The 24292-nt window shown below is 40.5% G+C and overlaps 1 protein-coding gene across 16 annotated transcripts in view; it reads right to left on the bottom strand.

Moving 5' to 3' along the window:
* The window catches only part of mapk10 (mitogen-activated protein kinase 10), a 53914-nt gene extending 30445 nt beyond the window's left edge, over positions 1-23469 (bottom strand). For 6 of the 16 annotated variants that reach the window (XM_033646725.2, XM_033646724.2, XM_033646726.2 and 3 more), the window contains exons 1-3: positions 23152-23466; positions 5663-5734; positions 2844-3013 (exon numbers count right to left, since the gene is read on the bottom strand). In XM_033646725.2, the coding sequence (XP_033502616.1) occupies positions 2844-3013; positions 5663-5734; positions 23152-23154 (245 nt within the window). In that variant the 5' untranslated portion in view covers positions 23155-23466. Of the gene's footprint in view, positions 1-2843; positions 3014-5636; positions 5735-23151 lie in introns of all 16 variants that reach the window. The other 10 variants (XM_078162348.1, XM_078162349.1, XM_078162350.1 and 7 more) reach the window with 5 other exon arrangements.
* Between the last annotated feature and the right edge of the window lie 823 nt (positions 23470-24292).

The raw sequence follows: 24292 nt of genomic DNA, 5'->3' as shown, positions 1-24292 counted from the left end.
GCACTGTATGAGAAACATAGGTATAAAACACGTCAAGTCGGCTCACCCCGAGGAGCGTCTCTGAGGCGGGTGTATCACCACTGTGACACTGCATTAACATAAATATAACTAATAGATCTGTTTGGTCATTTGACAAAGGCTGTAAGATGCATTCCTTTAAGTGGAGCCTTGGCAGTGGCACCATTCTGACAGGGCAGGCGTGAGATGAATTACAATGAATACGAGCTCTCTCTGCAATCCGGATTAAGGATTCCCGTAAGTGCCCATCCTGTTAGGCCCTTATAGCCCACACGTCCATATTCTAACCGATACTGTATGTCCTGAACTCATAGCACCGGAGAGGATAAGGGCCTATATTAAATCCATATACTATAGTTGGCCACAATGTACAGTCCACATTTATGATTACATAATGCCAAAAATGCTTGCTATTATTCCTCTACTAAATACAGGTATTTGTTTTTGCATATATTTAACACCTTTTTAATGTTTATCGATAGTGAGAAACACTACTGATATCTGTCCTTATCTTTCTAAAAATAGAAACAACAGTAAATTTTACTTTTCTTTTGGTTTTCATTTTGATTTGTTAGCTGATTTATTATTTACCCTTCTAACTTATTTAATTCTAAAATAAAATAAAAATCACTATTTATGGGTTCATAAAAAGAAACAGGTGCACTTGGCAGTTAAGTGGTCCATCAAAGGTCCATCAGTCAGTCAGTTGCAACAGAGTGCTCCAGGGATGATGTTATTTCTGTAGGCTGATGCAGAAGTTAACATCATCCTGGTTCCCTTGTCAAAAAGCCTAAAGATTTTTGTTTTTTAATTGGATTTTTGATAATTGCAGAAAATCTTCACAAATGAACACCACTTTCATAATTATTAAAGTTTAAATGCAATCACCAGATGTAAAAAGCTCACATAAATAAATTATACAGCTGTCACATGACTTAATGTTGTCATCACAACAAGGCTGTAAAGCCGTGTTTGCTCTAATGGCGTTTTATGACACACAAAAAGCTTCAAAATTCATAAATGGGGTATTTACTGTCTTTACTTCATGTTATACAATAAAATATGACAGTCTTGTGAGCTTGTGTGAACGTCAGACCTTATTTCAGGCATCTATCAAAAACCCATTGACTTCAAGATGTGGAAACCTTGAGCACTTAATTTGTTAAATAATTTCTGGGTTTTAGGACTCATCCCTGGAGCACATTATTAAAATTACCAAAATGATCAAGGCATGAAAATTACGCTGTGGTTAAGCTAAGGGACTGTTGGTTATTTGTAAGGGTAAGAGGGGGTGGTGCAAAACGGGAGAGGCATGTCAAATAATTTTTTAAGGGCTGGGGAAGGACTTGTGTTTTTTATTTTGGCTGAGGTAAGGGAATTACAACTCAACATGGTTATATTTATTTTGAATACTCTCTGAACCCCAAATTCCAATGGCGGGTTTAAAAGGCATGTTTTATTTAAAAATCACCGCAATAAAACCATTTGTCATTGCCAGAAACTGTAAAAACAGAAATTATCATCATATTTTCAAATTTCTGATGGTCTTCGAACACGTGACGCGTGACTAACGCTGTGTTCACTTGTGGACACTTGTCACTGCTGACAGGTATGATGACCTACATAATAAAAGCTGATCTAACCTTAACTTTTTTTTTCAGCACTCAAAGGACGCGGTGAGACTTCCACCAATCATATGTTTTTGTTGCTAGCTGTGGTACTGTGTTATTAAGCTTAGTTAGCTGACGCTATGATGGTGCACACAGAGGGATATAATGGAGCAGCGAAATGTGATGTTAAAATGGGGCTCAAGCATAGACATTTTTTTTGCCCAAATACAAACTTTAGATGGCGTTTAGTCAAGGTGCTTTTTGGCAAAAAATAGACACACACACGCCTGTCACAATGTAACTAAGTTAATGAGTGTTTGAGCATCACTTTAAAGGCAATTCTGTTGTAATGTAGCTGGTCACGCTGTTGCTGTGTCGCTTGTAGTGTGAATACAGCATAAGGCTTCCATCTTATAAATCACTTTATTTTGTCTCATTTAAATTTTTTTTTTTGCACTAAAGAGAGTCTGTAAAACAACATTAAATTCTGTGCTCCTGCATGCATAACAATAGTGAAAAACCAAGCCTGATCAGTTCTTTTTAACCATATTCATTAAAAGTGTATTCACAGGGATAATTGAAGATGTTGTCTCATAAAATGAGAATTTTTGTGCCTCAATTAATCAAGATCTAAAATATGCCCATTCATCAGCATTAGAAAACAGTAGTTTGACAGATTAATTTGCACTTTTAAAGGAATCTCTATCTGTTTGCTGTTACAGAATTAAAACCCAAAGTCTGGAAATATCATCCTTCAAAGAAATGAAACCGTTTCTACATTCACAAGCTTTACGTTGAGCTGATCTTTTCTTTCATTTTGCTCATCACAACATCTCTGCAGAGATGACTCACATGGCTGCATGGTGTGCTTTCAGATGTTATGATTGGTCAGACATAATGAAAACACATCAGGCTTTTCGAATGAACTGAAAACATGACTTTCTGATTGCCAAATCAATCACAGAAACTTCACACAATTTTCTAAAATTACTATTGTTTTCACTGTTGTGCAGCTCTTCTGCTGCACAACAGTGAAAACAATAAGCAGAGATTCTCCTCCCTTAATAATCTCCCACAACAATAAACTACAAGACAATTAGAAAAACAACAGCTTAATGAGATAAACACACATTAAATACTACATTAAAAAACACATCAAATAGCGTGATATGATTTAAAACAGGACATAAAAGAAACACACTGTTGAGCACCTACCAGACAATTCCCTGAGCTCCAGAGCCGATGGGCTTTAAATTCTGGTAACGTTTTAAAACTGTGAAGGTGGAGTCTCCCACTTCCACACTGTAGAACTGGTTGTCCACTTTGCTTTTGCTCATGTTGTAATGTTTGGCAATATATGACACATCCACTTGTTTTCCAAAACCCTGCGAGAGGCAAGCACAACAAAAAAACTCTATTAGTGATGATAAAGAAGATTTATGTGTTTACTTGCATAATAAAACATCTGGAGGGAAATAATCAATTTGCACAATAACAGTAAAAGGTACCAGTGAAATGCATATTATACATTTTATGTTATTAAGTTATTATTGTTAAAGGAACAGTTCATCCCAAAATCAAAAATACATATGTTTGATTTTACCTGTAGTGCTATTTATCAGTCTAGATTGTTTTGATGTGAGTTGCTGAGTGTTGGAGATATCAGCTGTAGAGATGTCCCCTTTCTCTCAAATGTAATGGAACTAGATGGCACTCGGCTTGTGGTGCTCAAAGCACCAAAAAATATATATGTGCTATTTATCCATCTAGATTTTTTTGGTGTGAGTTGCTGTGTGTTGGAGATCAGCCGTAGACATGTCTGCCTTGTCTCATATATTGGAACTAGATGGCGCTCAGCTTGTGGTGCTCAAGGTGCCAAAAAATACATTTGAAAAACTCAACAGCAATGTCTCTTTCCAGAAATCTTGATCTGGTTACTCAAGATAATCCACAGACATTGTTGTGAGCAGTTTCATGGAGAATCTACTTTTTGCTGTCGAACCATATCACTGTGCAGAAGGTAGCACACATCTACTGCTAGTTCATCTAGCACCACTGAGCTAGGTCAGCCAAGGAGGACGCCATTCATGTTTAAATCTCATGCTGTCACAAACAAGAGTCTCTTGTCCACGAGAAGATGCACGCTTCCTTCTGTGCAGCTGTACGGTTGGCAGGTGTAGTTTGGTATAAAGAAAATAGTTCCTATGTGAAACTGCTCACAACAAGGTCTGTGGATTATCTTGAGTTACCAGGTCATGATTTCTGGAAAGAGACATCAGTATTGAGGTTTTCAAATGTAATTTTTGGCACTTAGAGCACCACAAGCTGAGTGCCATCTAGCTCCATTATATTCAAGGGACTGCAAGTGACTTGCAAATGTGTCAAGTTGGTTAAAAAAACACTTTATTTTGAAATTTGCAGCACAAAGCTTTATTTTGAAATGCAATTTTCTGCTGTAGAGTGAGGGACTAACAAACAGCTACTTAACAGAGACAGCAAACTAGCTTGACGACATGGCCAAATGCAAGTATGACGCTGAATATATTAAACTGTGCGGACCCTGAACTAATGACTAAGGAAAAATCTGGATGGCTGGACCAGTTGTGAACCACTGATTTAGACTGATAAATAGCACTACAGGTAAGAGGAAAAATATGTAATTTTGATTTGGGGGTTTAACTGTCCCTTTAAATAATCATCCATCTATACATTAGTCTATATTTGTAATTTTTCCAAACAACACAAAAATGTGTTAGTGGTAAAACTGGAAAGGTAGACTAAACAGGACAGGACACACAGTACAGTTGAGTTTACACTTACACTGTTTCCATGCAGAAATATAAACTCTGTAATAGCCTTGTAATGACATTAGTGCCACTAATGTCTTTACTGTATTCACTAGACTAAAGACATTATTCTTTTATGAATGTGCACATAATAATAATCAGGCTATAATTACTTGGGCAGAGCAGTTGAACAAACGGTGCCACAACAAAAATATCAGTTAATTACAGACTGAGTAATTACAACACAGCTCACAAACCAAACAAAGCTGTGCCACTGTGTCTCACTGAGGGGCACAGGTCTGAAACACTTCCCACAGATGCCATGAAAAATTTATATGTGTGATGTAATACATTTAAATTCAACATGGCGGGCAAGTCACCCAAAGCTATCATCTCATTATTTCAATACACTGGACTGCAGCCTTTGTACAGATAGCTATAGTGGCTATTAAACATCAAGCTACACATGCATGTTTAAAGCAGTCATCCCATGCAAAGGCTCTAAATAATTTGAGCTACAGTGGAAAAGCCTGTGGCAAACCAAGCAGTCTTCACACACTTGTGACATAGAATGCACAGTTCATGAAATTACATCCCCGCAGGAGTTTTGCATTTACACTGTGACAACTCAAGAGGAGACGGGCGATTAAGCCTCAGTTAGGAACTCCATTGTTTTGTCTTTAGTTGAGAAAATCAGGTCTACACAAATTATTTTTAGCTTTGCATGAAATTAGTTGCCAACACAAGGCTACAAACACTTCATCTTTTGAAAACATTTTTTTACCGTGGGATATTAACACCACAGCTCCTAATCACAAGTGGAAATTTGCACATTAAAAATCCTCTAATCGTTATTCTTACGTAAATGTTGCTAATAGACTTTTTCACAGCAGACATTTTGATATATCATAGTAGAAAAAGTGCAGGTGTATTCAATAACATTAACAATGGCTGCATTCCATTTAGGGAAGGCCCTGGTATCATCCATTGTGGCTCGCTGGAATAGCTTACTGGGACACATAATGGAATTGAGCCATTGTTAATTCTATCATTTTTACCTGTGCCTTTCCTACTATGACAAGTCAGAATATCTGCTGTGAAAAAGGTGGTTAATGGTTGTAAACCCAAACTGTTTATTAATTATCTTTTTACACACAGAAACACAACAATACCACAACATACAGAGCAATGAAGGGGAAATGGAAGTGAATGAGTACTGTACCTTTTTTACCTGTAAGGAACACACACCTGACAAAAGGCTATCTTCACATCCAGGATTGGTTGGCTGCAGTTATATAAGAAATGTCTGCTCATAAATACCTGGAAGACACAAACAGAGAGAGCCAGAGTTACAAAGTGAGTGTGTGTGTATAGTCTGGACATCAGTAATAGTAACTTACAGCCTAGGCATAGATTTCAAGGGCGACACGAAGGACTTGTCCCCCTCAACATCTAGAACATGTGCATTTGCTACCCCAAATAAAAACATAACAGTAGCAGAGGACTTTTGTTTTGACACACTTAAAGACATTTACACCATAAATGCACGCTGAAAGGGCATAAATTGGTGGCGGCTGTGTTGAAACTTAGCCTACAGTATGTGAGCTGCACATACTTGCATATAATGGGAAATGAACTGATCCCAAACAAATTCAACAGTATAGATGGACACAGACAATGAAGAGTAGTGGTACATTCCTCGACACGTACATTCATCTGCATGCACATTCTGTCTTGACGCATCAAGCTACCTAAATTTGTGTTTATTTGTTATCCCTTTGTTTCCTGTTTTATTTTGGCAACCATTGTCTCGACTCATTTCGGATCCCATGTCCTGTCAAGTTTCCCGCCTTTGTGATTTCTTGCCCCGCCCCAATGTGTTTCACCTGTCTCATTGTCTCCATTGTCTTTATTTATCTAAGTCCCTGTCTTCCTCTCCTTTGTTGCCAGATTGTTTTTACCTTTGAGTGAGAGTTTCTGCGATTCCCTTGTGTTCCTTGTGTGTTGTTGCCTTTTGACCACGCTTTTTGCCTGTCGAGTTGGACACCTTTGCCTGTGTTACTGATAACCCCTGTACCAACCTAAGCCTGATGAAAGACCTTAAACTTTTGTCCAAGTCTGTGAGTCTGCTTTGTGAGTCCATCCCCAGTTTGTGCTTGACACATCCATCTAGATTTATTCTGAATCACTTGAGACACATTACATATAACAAACATTAGAGTCATTGAATTTATCATGGTCTCTCTGCGTAATAAAGTCTTGTGCACCGTGATGAAGTAGTTGTTCGGGCCTTTGCACTTCCATCTTTCCTGACGTGGGATTGAATGCACTGCTGTGCTCTTCCTGCTCTGTCCCCATTATTCTCAATAAAAGTGAGAAAAACAACAACTAACTGCCGCTGCCCATTCCTCTAAACACAAGAATAGGCCAATATAATCGATTCTTCATCAGACTACAATATAGCATGGCTACAATGACCGATGTCTCAGTGTTTCAAGATGCTGGTGTGACCTGGGTTGAAAAAGCAGCCCTGAATATAGCTGCAGCCTTAGGGGAATGAAAGATTATATGGTAATGTTTGTTGATGACTTCCTGGCAAGCTGAAGCCTAATATATCTCCTCCTCGTACTCCCGTTTATCTGCAGTAAGGCTGATATCAGAACATCCTGTCAACATGTCACTGCTTTCCTTTTGTTTTAAGCCTCATTATATTAGAATGCTTTTCAGTTTCTTGCTGAGAGTTAGATGAAAAGATTGATGCCATTCTCATGTCTATCCGTTAAATATGAAGCTACTGCTAGCAGCTGCTGAGCTTAGCTTAGCATTAAGACTGGAAACAGGTAGCCTGGCCTTATCCAAAGCTGAAAAAAACAAAATCCACCTATCAGCACCCCCACAGTGAGCTAATTATCACTTTATGTCTTATTTGTGTAATCCATACAAAAACAATCAGTTGAGGTTTTACAAAGGGTTATTTGCCGGACTATTTCTTAGCATGGTCTTGGTTTAATGACTGCACGATTAAACAAACATACTAATTATTGGCCTTTAGCAGCTCTGTCTCTTAGAAATTATGTTTATATATAACTAATTTGAAAAAAACAAATGCATTTTTGAGGGTAAACGTAATGCCGAATTACATTTCCTATTAACATAATAAGGAAATGTTAGTGACATACCTAGCAAGTCCCAAAAACATTGATACAGAATATATCAGCAAAACGTTCAGTGACAGTGAGCCTAATTCATCTGTTTTCCACCAAAACAGGCAATCTTGCATATACTACGGTAGTGACGACAGCATGATCTTCCTCAACAAAGTGTTATCAAAGTGCTTTGTTGCCTAAACAAGACAGGAGTATGCACATGTATCTTAGATTCTGGCATAGGTGTAAATTTCAGGGGCAGAGGACTGTTACTTTGACAAAATTAAAGACATTTACACCATAAATTGATGCAGAAATGGCACAAAATGGTGCGTAAAAATTCACCAGAGTGCAGGAAATTAAATGTTTGATGCTCTGGCAAAGGACCCCAAAACCCCCGTCCACTGTCCAATGTTAAAACAAAACCTACGCCCTTGGATTCTGGTGTCACAGTGCTGCACTTTGTACGTCCACCATTTACAGTCAACAGTTTTGGCTTCAGAGGTGCTGGTAAGCAAACTTTGGTCCCTGCCTTTATGCTAAGCTAAGCTAACTGGCTGCTGGTTGTAGCTTCATATTTAGTGCAGAGACATTAGAGTGGTATTAGTGCAGCATGAAAGCCAATAAGCTTGTTTCAAAAAATGTTGAACTTCCCCTTTAAACAGCCATAAGCTTTAATATGTTTCCATGTCCTCTATGTCTTTTGATCATTCAAATTAATAAAATCTGTTACATATAAGTTGTCCAGCTCCATATATCTGTGGATGATTACAATTTTAGCACCACACAAATACATAAAAATAGCCTGGTAAACGTTTCACATACTGTTTCATATTTTATTCACACTTACATTTTATCACTTTGAAAGTAAACTAATTAACCTCTTGAACCTTCAGGGGAACTATGAGTCATGAGTTTGTTTAGAAAGTATGCACTAGATAATGTGTGCAATTTCCCAGGGTTATATTTAATACTGCTATCATACATGAAGCAAGATTTCAAAGAGCTTGTACCACCCAGCATCACATTTGCATAAAAGTAGCACAGTAAGTTTTGCCAAAGCTGGGAAGCTTTTACTGTGGAGGAGCAGCTAATGGGTCAATTTGGTTTAAATGTAGATTTGTACATTTTCTGGTGCTTTTTTTTGCTGGCAGACCAATTCAAAAGATTGCATGGGAGGAATAAAGAGGAAAGAAGGAAGCTCTGAACAACAGTTGCTCCCACATTAAGCAGGAGCTAGACAGGTGGCCTATCTATCGCCCACAATGACTCTGACTTCAAGGGTTTTCCAGGTAATGAAGCCCCAGTATGCTAATGATCATGTCTCCTGAATAAATTGATATGTGATGTTAATGTTGGTATCGAAACTAACTGAAAAACAATGTTTGCTGGTCTAGCTGGAGGGGCTGTGTGGCGACAAATGTCCCCAGGTGGTTTGGCATCTTTCACAAAATCTAGCAGTTGAAAGGATGTGGATTTTTTCCAATTTGCTCTCAGGAGGTAAATGTAGAGCTTTCTGGACACAAATGTATCACTTAGCTCCACCAGTCCTCTAATAATGTCACAGTCGAGGCTTTGGTGTCTCTGCTAAATCCAAAGGGAGCAGGGCAGTGTTAAAAAAGAGATGTGGGACACAAAGGCAAGAGATTTCTGGTTTGGCCTATTTAGCCCGACCTTTTCCTTTAAACATTTGCGGTGTCAAAGTATAAAATGATGGCTGACATTCCTACTGTCTGCATTTTACCACAGAGTGTGCTGCATTGGTATGATCCATATACAGAGCAATGAAGACAAACTGATTCACTACAGTGCCTGCATTCCTAGAAGAAGAAGAATACACAGACTCAAATGAGACTAAAGGGAAGTAGAAAGTTAGAAAGATGGTACAGTTGAGAGGAGAGAGGACTTAAGATGTGATTTTTGTGCCTAATTCCTCAACCCACTTTTGTAATTTCACATCACAGCTGTGTGACAAACATCACTGCCACCACATTAACCAGCACAATATTTGCTATTAATCTAACAGGCCAACACTGGAATAAGCCCCGCCACCTAGCTAGCTACATCTGTGCGCTTTAATCTTTTGCCATCTGTGTACATAACATATTAAACCTCTCACGTTTGTCTTCCAGCAATACTCACTGTAATATTTCAAACACCACCATCTCTGGAGATGATATTAGACTGTGTGGGAGAACATACGTAGCATGCAAGTTAGTGCTACATTCATACACTAACACTGGACAAATATATCTGTAACTGTGCTGTCAATTAAATGCTGTTTTTGATAGAGTGCATTTTGGATCAGGATCAACAGATTATAGCATCGGCCTGTCACCACCAACAGAACAAATACCTATGAATATATGGTTTCACCAGAATATGCTCATATCATAGGTGGATTATGAGGCAAAGGCACATATATGCAAAGGGCCCCACCACCTCTCAGGAGCAGGAAGCACAGACTTTGTAGTTGCTGTGCATCTTTTTGTGGTTTCGTGTCTCTTTGTAGTCGTTCTGTGTCTCTTTATGGTAATTTTATGTCTTTTTTTAGTTGTTTCATTTCTCTTTGTAGTCATTTTGTGTCTCTCTGTGGTTGTTTTGCCCCTTATGTATGTATTTTTTCCCTCTTCAGTTTCTTTGTACCTCTTTGTGGTTTCCTCCTGATCAGTATGTGTTATTTTGAGTGACATTTTGCAGGTGAAGGCCTGGGGGGTGCCTGACACTTTGGGCCTCTGGGCCTGTGTCCAGTAAGCCTGTTTAGTAATCCATCTGTGACTCATATACAGTATAATGACATTTAACACTGTGCTAATAAAAGACATGGCATAATTTCACACCCCTTTAGTGAGAAAATCAACTTATAACAATGTGCATGTATGTAAATCCTTATAAATATTTTTCTCATTTCAAGTGAACTGGGTCTTTTGTATTCACTAAACCCTGGTGGATTATTTCCGATGTGATGTAAACCCTGCATGTGTTTGAACAGAAAATACAGAGCCAAACCATAAAACTATGCAACACATGAACTATGCAGCATCTCAACTGGATAAAGACCGTGAACATATTACGTTGGAGTTGTCGTTTTTGGATAATTTACACAGCTAACAGTAATGAGATGAGTAATGAGAAATAGACGGATTGATTTGTGTCATTAACGGGAACAAAGATGTGACGAAAATCAAGTGACACTACAGTTATTTATTCCCTTTGTGGAGCCGACAGCAGGTTCTGTGCTTGTTTGTTCGGCCCAGCTCTGACCAGATCCTGCTGATAGTGGTTTGAAATGCTGCCCTGGTTGCAGCTGAAACTACACTCAGCACCATTCCTTAAAATGCCCAGATGTCATTCTGACTACAATATGCCTCATCAGTACAAGCAAATGCCAGGTGATGGAGAGGTATGGGCATCGTTTGTTATGTTTTCAACCACATTTCAGCTGGACATGTAGCCTAGTCCTTCCATTAAGACTGTGATTAAATGTTAAAGATTGTCAGTTAAGTGTATGGTGAGGATCAGTAGGTATAGGGGTGTGACATATAGGCTCTTAAAGGAGCAGTTCAAACCAACATTCTCTGACCTTTTGTGCTATTTATCCATCTAGAATTTTTTTGGTGTGAGTTGCTGTGTGTTGGAGATATCAGCCGTAGACATGTCTGCCTTGTCTCATATATTGGAACTAGATGGCGCTCAGCTTGTGGTGCTCAAGGTGCCAAAAAATACATTTGAAAAACTCAACAGCAATGTCTCTTTCCAGAAATCATGACCCAGTTACTCAATATAATCCACAGACCTTGTTGTGAGCAGTTTCATGTAGGATCTTCTGTCTTTCTACAAAACTGCACCCACCAACCATGTCACCATGCAGAAGGAGGCGTGCATCTACTCATGGAAGAGAGGCTCAAGCATGTGACAGCACGAGATGTAAACATTAATGGCGTCCTCTTAGGTAGCTTGCTCAGTCGTGTTAGGTGGGCTCGCAGTAGATGTACACTTCCTTCTGCGCTGTGTTACAGTTGGTGGGTGTAGCTAAGTAGAAAGGAAATAATTCCTAGATGATTTGTGGAAACAAACATTACGAGAGACTTGTGCTCGTGACAGTGTGAGATGTAAATATTAATCGTGTCCTCTGCGGGTGAGCTGTAATGCTGGCTAGCTCAGTGGTGTTAAATGAGCTAGCAGTAGATGCACACTTCCTTCTGCCCAGCGATTCATTTGACTGGTGTAGTTCAGTAGAGAGAAAATAGTTCCTTGGTGAAACAACAAGGTCTGTGGATTATCTTGTCTTATCCTGTCGATTCCTGGAAATAGACAATCCTGTTGAGTTTTTAAGATGTATTGTTTTGGCATTTTGAAAACCACAAGCTGAGTGCCATCTTGTAATGTGGGGTTAAAAATCCCTAAGGAACAGTATTTCATAACTTCATAGGTCTAGTCAGTGCTTCTAAATTGTTTATTAACTCTAGTGGTGTACTGTTTTAATCCCAGTGAAAATACAATGCCCAGTTGGAACCAATATTAAAACTAAACTTGCTACTTTTTACTAATTTTTGATACCTTTCTCCAATAATACTGAGTTTCAATATTCCAGCCATCTCAAAAGCCGTTTTAAAAGAGTGAAAAGATGACATGGTAGCTTTATCTTCAGTGAAGGAGGAGAGAATCAGAGGAAGATATTGGTATTAATTAACTTTTACATGATATGAGCATCAACCACGGTTTCTTAAAAGTTTTCTCTCCTCTATACAGCTCTTGAGTCTTGCTACAGAGCATTGCTGAGTGTTGCATCAGAGTTTAGAAAGTGACGGTGCTTCTGCAGGATGTACAGGAGTTCCAGACTCTTTGCAGTATAGATTGTATGTAAAATTGCCAATTTGAAGCAGTCGGTCGGATGTTACCAGCGCTGGCGTTTCCTTCTGCTGGAATTGACTGCTCATGTCTGATAGCGTACTTTGAATTTACCAGCCTGTGATCACAAATTCAAACCAGTTTAAGAGACAATTTAGAGCCAAAGCAACACACTCACAGTCTTTGTCTGTCTCTTTCTCTGTCTCACAATACACATTCAGACACAAATGTATTACACAATCACAACAGGTCGGGCCTGTTTCACTGATGAGACAACCATTATTAAGAAAAACACTAAAGAAATTCAAGAATGAAACAGAAAAAGACAAGAGAGGAGGTTTTAATTGTCTTGAATGGGCTAATGCTTATTACTGATACAGCAGCAGACCATTAATCTCCAGTGCTGCATGGCCTTGCTGATGCTGAATTGTGCTGTGCATGTGTGTGTGTGTGTGTGTGTGTGTGTGTGTGTGTGTGTGTGTGTGTGTGTGCATGTCTGTGTGAGCACTCTGCAGTTGTGGCTGGTCCTTGGTATTTGGATCCTGGGCATTCTGTTACATCTATACTCATGAGCACAACAATGCCTCAGGCAAACCAATGATCACTCTGCATACTGGGCCAGCAGCAGCTCTTAATCCCAGCATGATCTGTTGTAGTACACTTTTCGTTTTTGTTCCACCTGCTAGTTTTCTAGCACACACCTGGCAACTAAGGTGTGTATCAGCCTCTAATTGAATGGCTGGAAGACCAGGATTGAGAGCCACTGATATTAAAAAGATACAACAGCTTAAATGATCTACTTTTGTTGAGTTACGGTGGAAAGCTTCTATAAATTGTATTCTATTAGAGTTAATGTTGGGCTGCTGTTTAGACTCTGGACATTGCTGATTTGTCAAACACAGGTGCCACTAACAACATAAACTATGGTGTGTCAGAGATGGGGCTGCTATGTAACAGAAATTTTGACTTACAGCTGGTTCAGCACAAATGTAACTAATGACATTTAAAAGCTCAAGTAAGATACACGACTGAGGCCCCGTCTACACGTGTGCATATATTTTTGAAAATGTACATTTTCCTCTACATTTTGGCTCTCATCCACACACAAAGAGTTTTAGGTCACTAAAACAAGAGATTTTTAAAATGCTCTGTGTATCCATGTGGACATGCAAAATGGAGCATTTGAGAAACAATGATGTCATCTTGTCAGCTTGCGCATGCCCACAGTTGCTTTGTGAGATGAGCATGCGCCAGAAACAATAACAACAATGGCGGACTACCTGTTTGTTTATGTTCTGTTAGCACTACTTGGTCTAATGACTATTTCACATCTTCACTCTGCATTGCTGCACCACTTCACTGATGAACGGAGGCGTCTGCTGCGCCCAGTGTTATGTGCTCCACCTCAGCATCTGCGGTTTAAAGTCTGCCAGAAACGACAGTTTTGGATCAGGCCCGGTCGAACCTGCAGATTGTGGGACACTTTCCAGAGTGGGATTGTTATTGGTGAGAAGTGGAAGGAAAACTTTTGCATATCCAGAGCATCATTTGTATCTTTGAGTGAGCTCCTTTGTTCTTATATCGAAGGGGAACAGTAAGGAACAAGGGAACAGTAATGAGATCTCCACTTGGCGTTTTGAACATTTACCTGTACACTTTACTACCTCTGCGATGAGGGGAGACTGATGAAGACAAAAATATCTGTATACATGTAGACAAGGCCTGAGCCAGGATGTGTAATACCAGGGAAAGTTGTTTACTATAAACGTGGTTTTCCTGCTATGACACATCAAAATGTCTGCTCTATTAGCTAACATTAATGTGAACATTAGTTACACCTGTGGTATTTCTGTAATGATCAAAATGTTTGCATTGAAAATATGTTTTCGGCAATGAAACAGAACACCCTGGGCTCTAGTTTCCCGGCGCAGCGCAGGGTGGCGCAGGGTGGCGATCCCCGCGCAGAGCTAGTTTCGAGCAGCGCAACCCGAGGCGCGCTCAGTTTGGTAGTTTGGCAGACCGAGGTGCGCTGAGATGGGTGTGGCAGCGCAGCAGGGGGAGGTGTCGACAGATCCAGCTTGGCGCAGTGACAGTTTCGTGCCAAAAGGCTTTGCCAAAGGTGCGCTAAAAGCTCGCCAGCTGAAACCAGGTCTACTGTCAGCACAGGGGGAGCACAGCTGGTGTAAGCCGAAGTTTGGCTGACCGGCGGACAGTGCCCACACGTCACCAAAACCTCACAAGCAGGTTTCCAGAATATCAGGCACATTAACAATGCAATAAATAGCCACAACTATCTGCAATCAGCATATAAATGTATCTCTATATTGACTGTCCCGTCACATCTGATGTCAGATCAAAGGGGATTGGCACCATTTGGCATGTTTGGCACGTTTGGCACGCGTAATGGAAACCCAACCTGATTTGATTAACAAAACTAATGAGTTCACATCCCTCTCAGCCAACCACAAACAGCCACAGCATCAGATAGGGAGTATATATTCAGCATCTGTCATCTTAGAAAAGTCAAAAGAAAAGAAACAGTGAGACTGCGAGAGAGAAAGAGAGAGCGCGCGCACCAGAGAAACGCAACATTGATTTACAATTGCGGTGACCTCCTCCCAGGCTACCTTTGCATCATCAGTCCGTGGAGGTCTGCTCGCAGTTCTGTATATTCGGACACTGTGAGCGGACCTCCCGGACCAAAACATCAGTTTCCTGGAGTTTGGCCGTCTGACGCTGCTGCTCTCTTCTGCCATGGCGAATTGAGTAAGCTGTCATTACCCCTTCGCGCAGCACATTTGAGGGCGAGGAGAGGGGCTCATTTGATTGGTGTGATGTGTGTAAAACCCACTCCACGCCTTCTCTCCTCCCTCTTTCCGACTTGCGCCGGTAGGAGGGACGGGGGTGGGACAGACAAGTAGCTGCGCCAGCACGCACGGTGTGCCAAACTTGCAAAATCCGCCTGGCCACACCCAGTTGGCGAAGCACAGGTGTGCTGCGCCCCCGCCTCGCCTGGTCTGCGAAACTAGAGCCCCCTCTGTCTGATGGGATAAGAAGTTAAAAGTAAGACAAATTGCCCTCATCTCCATCCTTTAAATGGTCACACATTTCCTCCCAAGCATCACATTACACAGTATAAAACAAAACCCCCATCAGTAAATAGAAAATCAGTCCTAAATGAGTGACAGTTTTCATCTATTGTCTTTGTATTCAGAAAGGTTTCTAGTATGTTTTCGCATAATGTAGCCTTATGTCTGATGAGCCCAGTTCAATCAACCACAACAGAAGCAACAGACCCTACAATAAAATGCAAACCACCCATATAAAGATTTTACTATGCCAGGTACAGTAGCCAACAAAGTTGTGGATCTATGAGTGTGCTCAGCAGACAAAATAAGACTAACATGCTATATGGGTTGTTGCAGACTAATTGTTAATATGAAATTCTCACAGTTAAAGTGGGAGGTTTTTCTGCTTTGGCACAGCAGGTGGGCACCTTCGTCCAACATCTGATTTAGAGGTACGGTAAGGTTAAAAACCTACACACTATCACTGAAGCACAGGATATGAGATATTTCCCGTGTGTCATGAGAGTCTGTTTCATTAGTTGTTAGAGACGTGCAGCCAGGGGAACATGTCATGCCAATATCTACTGAAAATGCCTATGGACTGAAAGGTGTGTTTGACTAGAAACTGATTTCACAGAAACAGTGCTGGTGAAATATTTCAAGTATAAATATAGTTAACATTTTTGTTGGATTGCTGGGTGAAGGAACATCATGTGTGACAGCAGGTGTTTGAAATCTACAATAATGAGGTGCATCCACTATCACCCACCCTGCCTGCAGTATGCATTTACAGACTGTTCCTGACTCAGCGTAGCCCACAGTATCACATATACAGGAAGACGTCATGGTTCTATATTTCAGTCACTGCAGTCCTCATAGCCTAATAGGATTTAAACTGAGTTACAGACAATGTTTTATGTCTGCATTAAACGAACAGTGTGTGAGATTTAGGGGCATTTAGTGGCAGCTAGTGGTGAGGATTGCAGATGGCAACCAGCTGAAACGTCTACAGGTTTCCTCCTCTCCAAAACAAACAGACCCAATGATTAAAACTGGTAAAAAAAAAAAAACACTGGGGAAAAAAAGCAATTTCTCATTACAGATAAGTTCTTCTTCAACCTTGTTTGGCATGTCTGAGATGGGCTGCTAGCCCAGCGCCTGCTAATTAATGTGTGCTCACCATTTTTCTCTGATAACTTAAGATCCAGACGTTCAAGAGGTTTTTATCCAGAGCCGAATTATCTACAGAGATCTCCTCCTCTCCAAAACAAATGGACCAGCTGATTAAAACTGGTGAAAACACTAATAAAGCAGTTTGACGTTACAAATCAGTGTTTCTCCGACGCTGTTCAGCATGTCGGAGATGAACCGCTAGTCCAGCACCTGCTAATGTGTGCTCACCTTTTTTCTCTGATAACTTAAGGTCCAAACATTCAACAAGTTTTTAACATGGGCCTAATTGTATGCAGAGGTCACTTCCCCTCCAAAACAAACAGACCCAGTGATTTAAACCAGTAAAAACACTGGATAAAGCAGTTTCACATAAAAAAAATCAGTGTTTTTATGACACTCTTGTCACAAATGGGGTTCTAACTGAGAAAATCTTAATGTCCCTATCTAGAACCAGTGTTTGTTTTGTCTGTTCTGGGCTACTGTAGAAACACAGTGGTGCAACATGGCAATCTCTGTAGACGAGGACTCACTCCCTATGTTGATATAAATGGCTCATTCTAAGGTAACGAAACCACGATTCTTATTTTCAGGTGATTATACGCGAAAGAAAACATTTCAGAAAGCTCCCCTAAATCCCACACACCGGACGTGTAAACAGCTTGATTGACTCCTATGATAAGATACAATGTGCCTATCTAAACATCCACTGCACACAAGTGTTATTGTTTCCTGTCGAATCCATCTTTGCTTCCTCTCTTCTCACCACTCTTCCTCCTTCTGTCATGTGTTCAGGCTTATACACATTTTGTGAATGTCACAATGCACACCCACAACAACCTCCATCTATGTCTTCATTCTTCCCTTCATCTGATGAGAGCCTGTGTTCTCCCTTTTCCTGCCTGTCTTTTGTCCCTCCCTCGCTCCCACCATTCCTGCTCCCAGGCTCCCAACCTCGCTGCAACCGGCTCCCCTCCCCCTCCCTCGGAGCTCCATTGTGAGTGCTTGGTTCAGCAGCCTCAGCCTCTCCTGCAGTATGCAGCCTTGCCTTGCCTTTGCTGTGCAGCCCGAGCCAAACGCAGCACAGCCTCCTGTTTGGGCACAGGGGAGGGGAAGGGAAGCACTTCAAACTGCAGATACAGCCAGGAAAACAAGACAGCGACGACTCCCGAGCTCATCTACAGGCTGCGAGAATCTGAATGTTCGCTGACATCTTATCGATTTGTTTCTTTACCGAAGAAAATACGCTCATCCTCTCTGTCTGTGCTCTTGTCTGTCGCCTCACTCTCAAACCCTGATTCACTTTAAGTAAACAACAGACATGTTAGCTGAAAAACTGCTTACACTGCAATTTTTCTGATAAGCCGCATGGTAGCAACATGTACAGCTTTGGCAGGTGCATGAGCCCAGTCATCTCACTTACAGCTTTTTTTTTTTACGGAATCTACAGAATCAGAAACACATTAGGTAGAGATGGACCAGAGCACTGAACCACTGTGCTCTCTGTAAAACAACCTCCTGAATATTCATCTATAACACATAACATGATAGAAATATTTCATTTGACATCACAGAGCTGTCCTGATGCCATGGTTACAGAAGATAATGTTTTCTAAAATAGACCACTGCTGCCAACTATTCTCTCAATATATTTTTTCCACACCTCATACTTGATGTATTGATGCTTCTCAAATGCCCAAATCACTCATATCTGCATTCTTATAACAAAATGAATCATCTTCCATATCTGCTGCTGTGCCTTTAACTTCAGCTGTGTTTAATAACAACCATCTTTAATGAAAGTGTATTGAGACAAAGTTTGGCGATATAAGGCATTTTTCCAACATTGTATTTAGTCTGGAGTTAATGCCCCCTCTGAAAGCCTTTGATGGCCTCTGAGCTGCTACAATGTCCGACCCTCTGTGACTCTTAAGTCTCTTTACAGATGTGCCGCGAGGAGATTTGGGACAGAATCTAACACAGCTTAAAGTCTTGCACTCGGCAATCTGCAAAAAGCAAATAAAAGCTGCATATTTGTCCGATCAAATTCAATTATGTAACTGTGCATCTCACTCTGCGGGCACATTTCTCTGTCTGTCTGTCGTGGTGAGCAACACTGCAGCCTGGGGGAATCAACTTTCATGCAGCAAGAATTTAATTTTATTTGTAAGAATAAGGCTGTAGTATCACTGACAGAGTGTCCCCACATGCAGCTTTCAGATCAGATCTTAATATGGTCAGACAAAACAGTAATTGTCCGTTATAGTAATAATAATTATGTGTAATTTAATGCCAGCAGTTACGATCATAAAAGCATTAAGAGGCACATTTTGATCGACATCCGGCGGGGTAAATAAAACTCAAATGTGTGGAAAAAAAATGTGTAATACTGTGCCACTGTGTTGACTTAATAATACGAAGTCAAACTTAAGACGTTACTACTCCTTCACAAAGTTGATGCTGGGTGACTTATGTCCTCACCTACATATACATCTATATCTCTCATACAACCTCTTTCTTAACTAAAATATCTATCTAGCTTCTTTTCTCCTCCTTGTTTAGTTATGTACAGAGACTTAATATCTGAGCTACCATTACTACAGAGACAGACCACTGTAATTCACAGCAAAGAACAATACTCAGTCAGGGTCATTTGGCCATGATAGACTATGCCAGTGTTCCTCAGTAATCCATCCTCTTCTAATGACGACTTTGACCTTCCATATAATCATGAGAGCCACGGCAGAATGGCCCCCAAAAGACTGATGAGGACATGTAAGTAATTGATGGTCAGCAAGAATTGTTTTGGAGAAAGTCCGCAACTTCTCATAGTCAGCCTCTAAAAACCTTCACACCAACTATCCTGAACCAGGATTATTTATTTTTTTGGTCATTTATTTTGTCTGGTTAGGCTCCTTTACTCTGAAAACATTATATTACCATGATAGTTCATGCTGTTATCGATGTTTCTAATAGGCATGGGACAACATGAAAATTTTACGAAATGTTACGATTATCCTAGCATAAATAGTTGTGATTCACAATGTTGTTCCGCTAGTTGTTGAAATATGCGTAAACTCTAAAAATGGCACCACAACTGGAATCACTTTACCCTACATTTTGTTGAAAAACAAATATTTCTATTGCATCTCATATAGGACACACTTTTTTTGTGAACATCCTTTTTTAATGCAAAACAAACAATCTAACTATTTGAATTAGCATAATGTCTTTCAATATGAAATATGCCACTGCTTGATTAACATATTTTGAATTTTTTTTAGATCAGTGTGTATGCAGCCTGTTCTTGCAAAGTGTCTTTTATTGTTGGTTTCCCTCCAGTATCTTTGGGGCTGTTCATAGACTGTATAGGGCATAGCTATCATGACGTCACCCATTGGTTTGTGCAGCCTTGAGTCCAGTATTTCATCCGTCGCTATCTTGGTTGGACAAGAGGGTGGGGCTGTGGTGGAGCAAGGGGTAGATCTAACTCATAGACTGTAACAACACACACAGTCTGTCACCCAAGCGGCTGCACCCTTAAATATCCATAACCTTGACAGGTAATAAAATAAAGGCTAAACAGGTGAGTTATATAAAAATTCACCCCTGTAAAGCTGTCATAAACAGCAAAATTAGCTATGAAGACCAAACTGTTTTTGTACAAGGCTGTAACCATGTTTACTATTGGTGTACAGTTGAGCACTTAAACATGGGGGTCTGTAAGAGGATCCAGAGCAGGCTTCAAGTGGCCCTTCAAAGAACTGCAAGTTTGGGCATTTCTGTGTTGGCTTCATTTTTTAGCCCCAGCTGTAACCACTTGGTGCTGCTTGACACACAAAATTCACAATTACCCTGATAATGGAAATTCACATTCACAATCAACTTCTTGTGATGAATTTCTATTTTGTTTGTTACTTTTTGATTTTGCAATCTGCGACGAAATCATAACCTTTCCCATCCCTAGCTCCTAACTGTCCTTGTGAATCCTACATTTAAATGAGGAGGATGCTGGTTGGTGTCTTCCAGGCAGTGCCACAACACCAGAATTCATTTAAATCCTATAGACAATTCCTTATCCACCTCACTCTATAGTTAAACTATTACCTCTATCAATTTCTAATACATTTAATTTCTATCAGTGTCTCATTATATCTACATTTTTATGTTTCTTTTATAGATCAGGTCAATCATCACAACAGAAATTGGCAACTAGTCTAATAACTTGTTCAAGTAAAAACTCCCAACATTCCCCGTAGTATCAGTTTACTTAAAGGTCTAGTGTGTAGAATTTAGTGCCATCTAGTGGTGAGGTTGCAGATTGCAACCCACTGAAACTCCTCTCATGTGTCAAGCATGTAGGAGAACTAAGGTGGCTGACACCAAACACGAATGGTCCTATCTTGAACCAGTATTTGGTTTGGCAGTTAAACTGTATAAATGACTCATTATCAAAATGATTATTCTTAGTTTCAGATAATCAAACACTGATGAAAACATAGTTATGAGTAGTATTTTCTGGTGCTTTTCCCTGTTTTACACCATTGTAAAATGAATATATTTGAATTTTGGACCGTCAGTTGGACAAAACAAGACATGTGAAGGTGTACTGGTGGACTCCAGAAAACTGGGATGAGCATTTTTCACTGTTTCCTGGCATGTTACAGATCAAACAAATAATCAATTACTCAGAAAAATAACCGTTAGTTACTGCTCTAATTCCTTACTTTGCTGATTAATCGTGCCTGTGATCCCACCATTATCTCATCTTAATGCATTGCCTTATTTTGTTACATAACAAAGGATTAGTATACTGATGCTTTAAAGTCTGCAAAACAAAATGGAATTAAAATGCAAGCATGATCTCTACTGCGAGATAACATCAGTCTGCTGTTGGCTATTTCCATTGATGATTCTGTATTTGGATAAACAAGTTGCCTACCTAAAAATCAATACCAGTGAATATCATTTTGTGTAGACCTGCAGAGGCCAATAAAATAGATTGTTTTATAAACTGAAGCTACTTTCAGCAGGAATATTATAGAACTATTCAGGACACATGATTTGCCACAAGCCGATGATGTTGAAGAGGATGAAGAGAACTAAGGTGAATCTGTTTATCTATTAAATCGCTCCGTTCAGCCCCCCTGCAGAAACACCCATAAAAAGCTTTGTTTAATTGTTAAGCGTGTTCCCTGCAGCACTTTCACAAGCATGGAAGCCTGCTCCTGAATTATTCAGCACCCAAGGTCACAGCGCTAAAACCTCTCTCTTTTCCATCCTGTACGTGGAGAGTTTGTTGTGACTCCTTTAAACCATCACTGACTCACTAGCAGCGCGGCACAGCACCAGTAATTAATCCATGACTGTGGGCATGCACCAAAACAACTAGGTGGGAGAATGTGAAATTTTAAAAACATATATAAGCCAAATAACAAAACGAAAAGCTGTTGTTTGTGTAAAAATAACTGAAAGCTCAGTTGATGCAACACCTCTGTGTACTCGTACCTGTGCAATCAGCATAACTGGCAAGGCTGTTTTACAGTCAAATGAAATGCCTTTCCAATAATCCATGAGCAGATGAATGCCCAAAACAAATTTAGAGAAATTACCTTCCTCTGTGGCTGCATCTCTTTTAATCCAGTGTGTCCTGCACACAATGTAACCCACATTAGGGTGAATAACATCCAGTCCCCTCTGCATTATGAGTTCAGTTTAATGACAAAGCCTTCAGAATTCACTTCCCTTAACATGTACCACAAACACCAGCATCAAAACCACCTCTACTGATTAAGAAAATCACCCTTAATTCACACTGTTGGGACTGTTTTCCCGGCACTTGTGATGGATCTGAGGCTGGTCCCACATCCCTGGTGAAGTAGTGATGGTCTGCATAATGCACAAGGTGCGCAGCTGACTTCTGAGGGGGAGGAGGGACAAACTCTGCATGTAGGCCTACAGTATGTAGCCCATGTAAGCCTTGTGTTTTGAAGAGCATCATCCATTTGCACCACCCCTGCACTCCTAATTAAAAATGCATAACGTGCTTCATAACAGTGTTTATTCGTCCTAAGAGCGGTCAGGATATGTGGCTCACACAAATAAATGGTGCAGATCTTAAAGTCAGAATATTACACAACAAAGAAGTGCTCTGGATATTATGCTATTTTGTGATGTTATCTAGATGTCCGTTTAGGGACAAAGAAATGATGTTAAAGCCTATTGCAGGGTGTCTGTGTGGAGGGAGATGGAGAGCGGATGGACAACATTTAACGCCATAATGAAATCCCCGCACAGTTGTTACAAAACAACAGATCCGCGGCGGTGACTGTATCAAGATGGGGTTGATTTCCTTTTTTTTTTTGTCGATGTCCCTTTCCCACCGAAGCATCGCTAGTGGACTTCATTAACCTTCCCTTCCGATCAATATTCATCACTCCACCCTCTAGGCAGCTGGGGTGCAAGCATCGCACCCACATTCAACAAACCCACCCGGCCTTACCATTCCGTGCCAGCTGATGACGATCCCAGTCCGGTGACAGTCCTTTTCAAAACATCCCGACGAGAAACATTGCGGGGACCATGACTTTAAACGATCATAAATAAAGATGGCGAAGGGGTGGGGGGAAAAAACGACTCAAAAAAAGGCGATGAGGAAAGAAAAAAAGCAGAGGTGGACGGAACCGAGGTTTGCTGATGCTGAATCACTCTCCCTCAGCTCACCACCTTGCAACCATTGTGCTGCAAGATGCTGGCTGTACCATTGTGGACCTACCAGAGCAGAGAGAGAGGGAGGGAAGAGGAAGGGGTATAGGGAAATATGTTGCTATAGCAACCGATCAGGAGCACGTCTGACGTCAGAGCCCGAGCACCCGGAGAGAGAAAGAGAGAGGAGGAGATCACATGGAGGCTGTGTCTCTGGACGGGAGGGGCGTGTAGGAGCATCTCTGATCCCATCCTGTACCGTCCCGCCACTGCGATCATGAGGCACAGAGAGAGTATGGAGCCGGGTGTTATTGGTCCGGTTTGTGTCACCAAGCTGCCCACATCTCTCACATCTCTCATCAGCCAGCTCAGTCAGCCAACACTCGCCATGCGTCTCAGCAAACACAAAGGGAAAAAAGAAAAAGAAAGAAAGCAAAAAAAAAAAAAAATGTGTATAAAGGCAATTCACATTTTATAGCACATTTCAGTATTCATCATTTTAAGTTAACTTAATGTATACTACATCAAGCACCCATGGATGGGCTACCATACAGGCCTACCAGACACAGGCCCACGGGCTTGGCCTTCACCTGCAAAATGTCAATCAAATACCAAGCAGGAAGTGACTCAAATGACCAAAAAGGGCCATGAAAAGACCAGAAAGAGATGCAAAGAAACTGCAAAGAGACACAAAATAACTACAGAAAAAGGCAAAACAACCACAGGAAGGCACAAAATGGCTATAAAGTGTCACAACATGACCAAAACAGATAAAAAAAATGTTCAAAGAGACACAAAATTACCTTTTATCTCAGAGAGACCCAAATGCCTACAAAGAGACACAAAACAACAAAGAAGACACAAAATTACACCAAAGAGACACAAAACAACCACTGGGAGACAAAATGACTACAAAGACACACAAAACTATAAAAAGA

The sequence above is a fragment of the Epinephelus lanceolatus genome, chromosome 19, assembly GCF_041903045.1.
Source record: "Epinephelus lanceolatus isolate andai-2023 chromosome 19, ASM4190304v1, whole genome shotgun sequence".
NCBI lineage: Eukaryota > Metazoa > Chordata > Actinopteri > Perciformes > Serranidae > Epinephelus > Epinephelus lanceolatus.
Note: the sequence above shows the minus strand (reverse complement) of the source record. Positions and strands in the feature narration are given on the sequence as shown.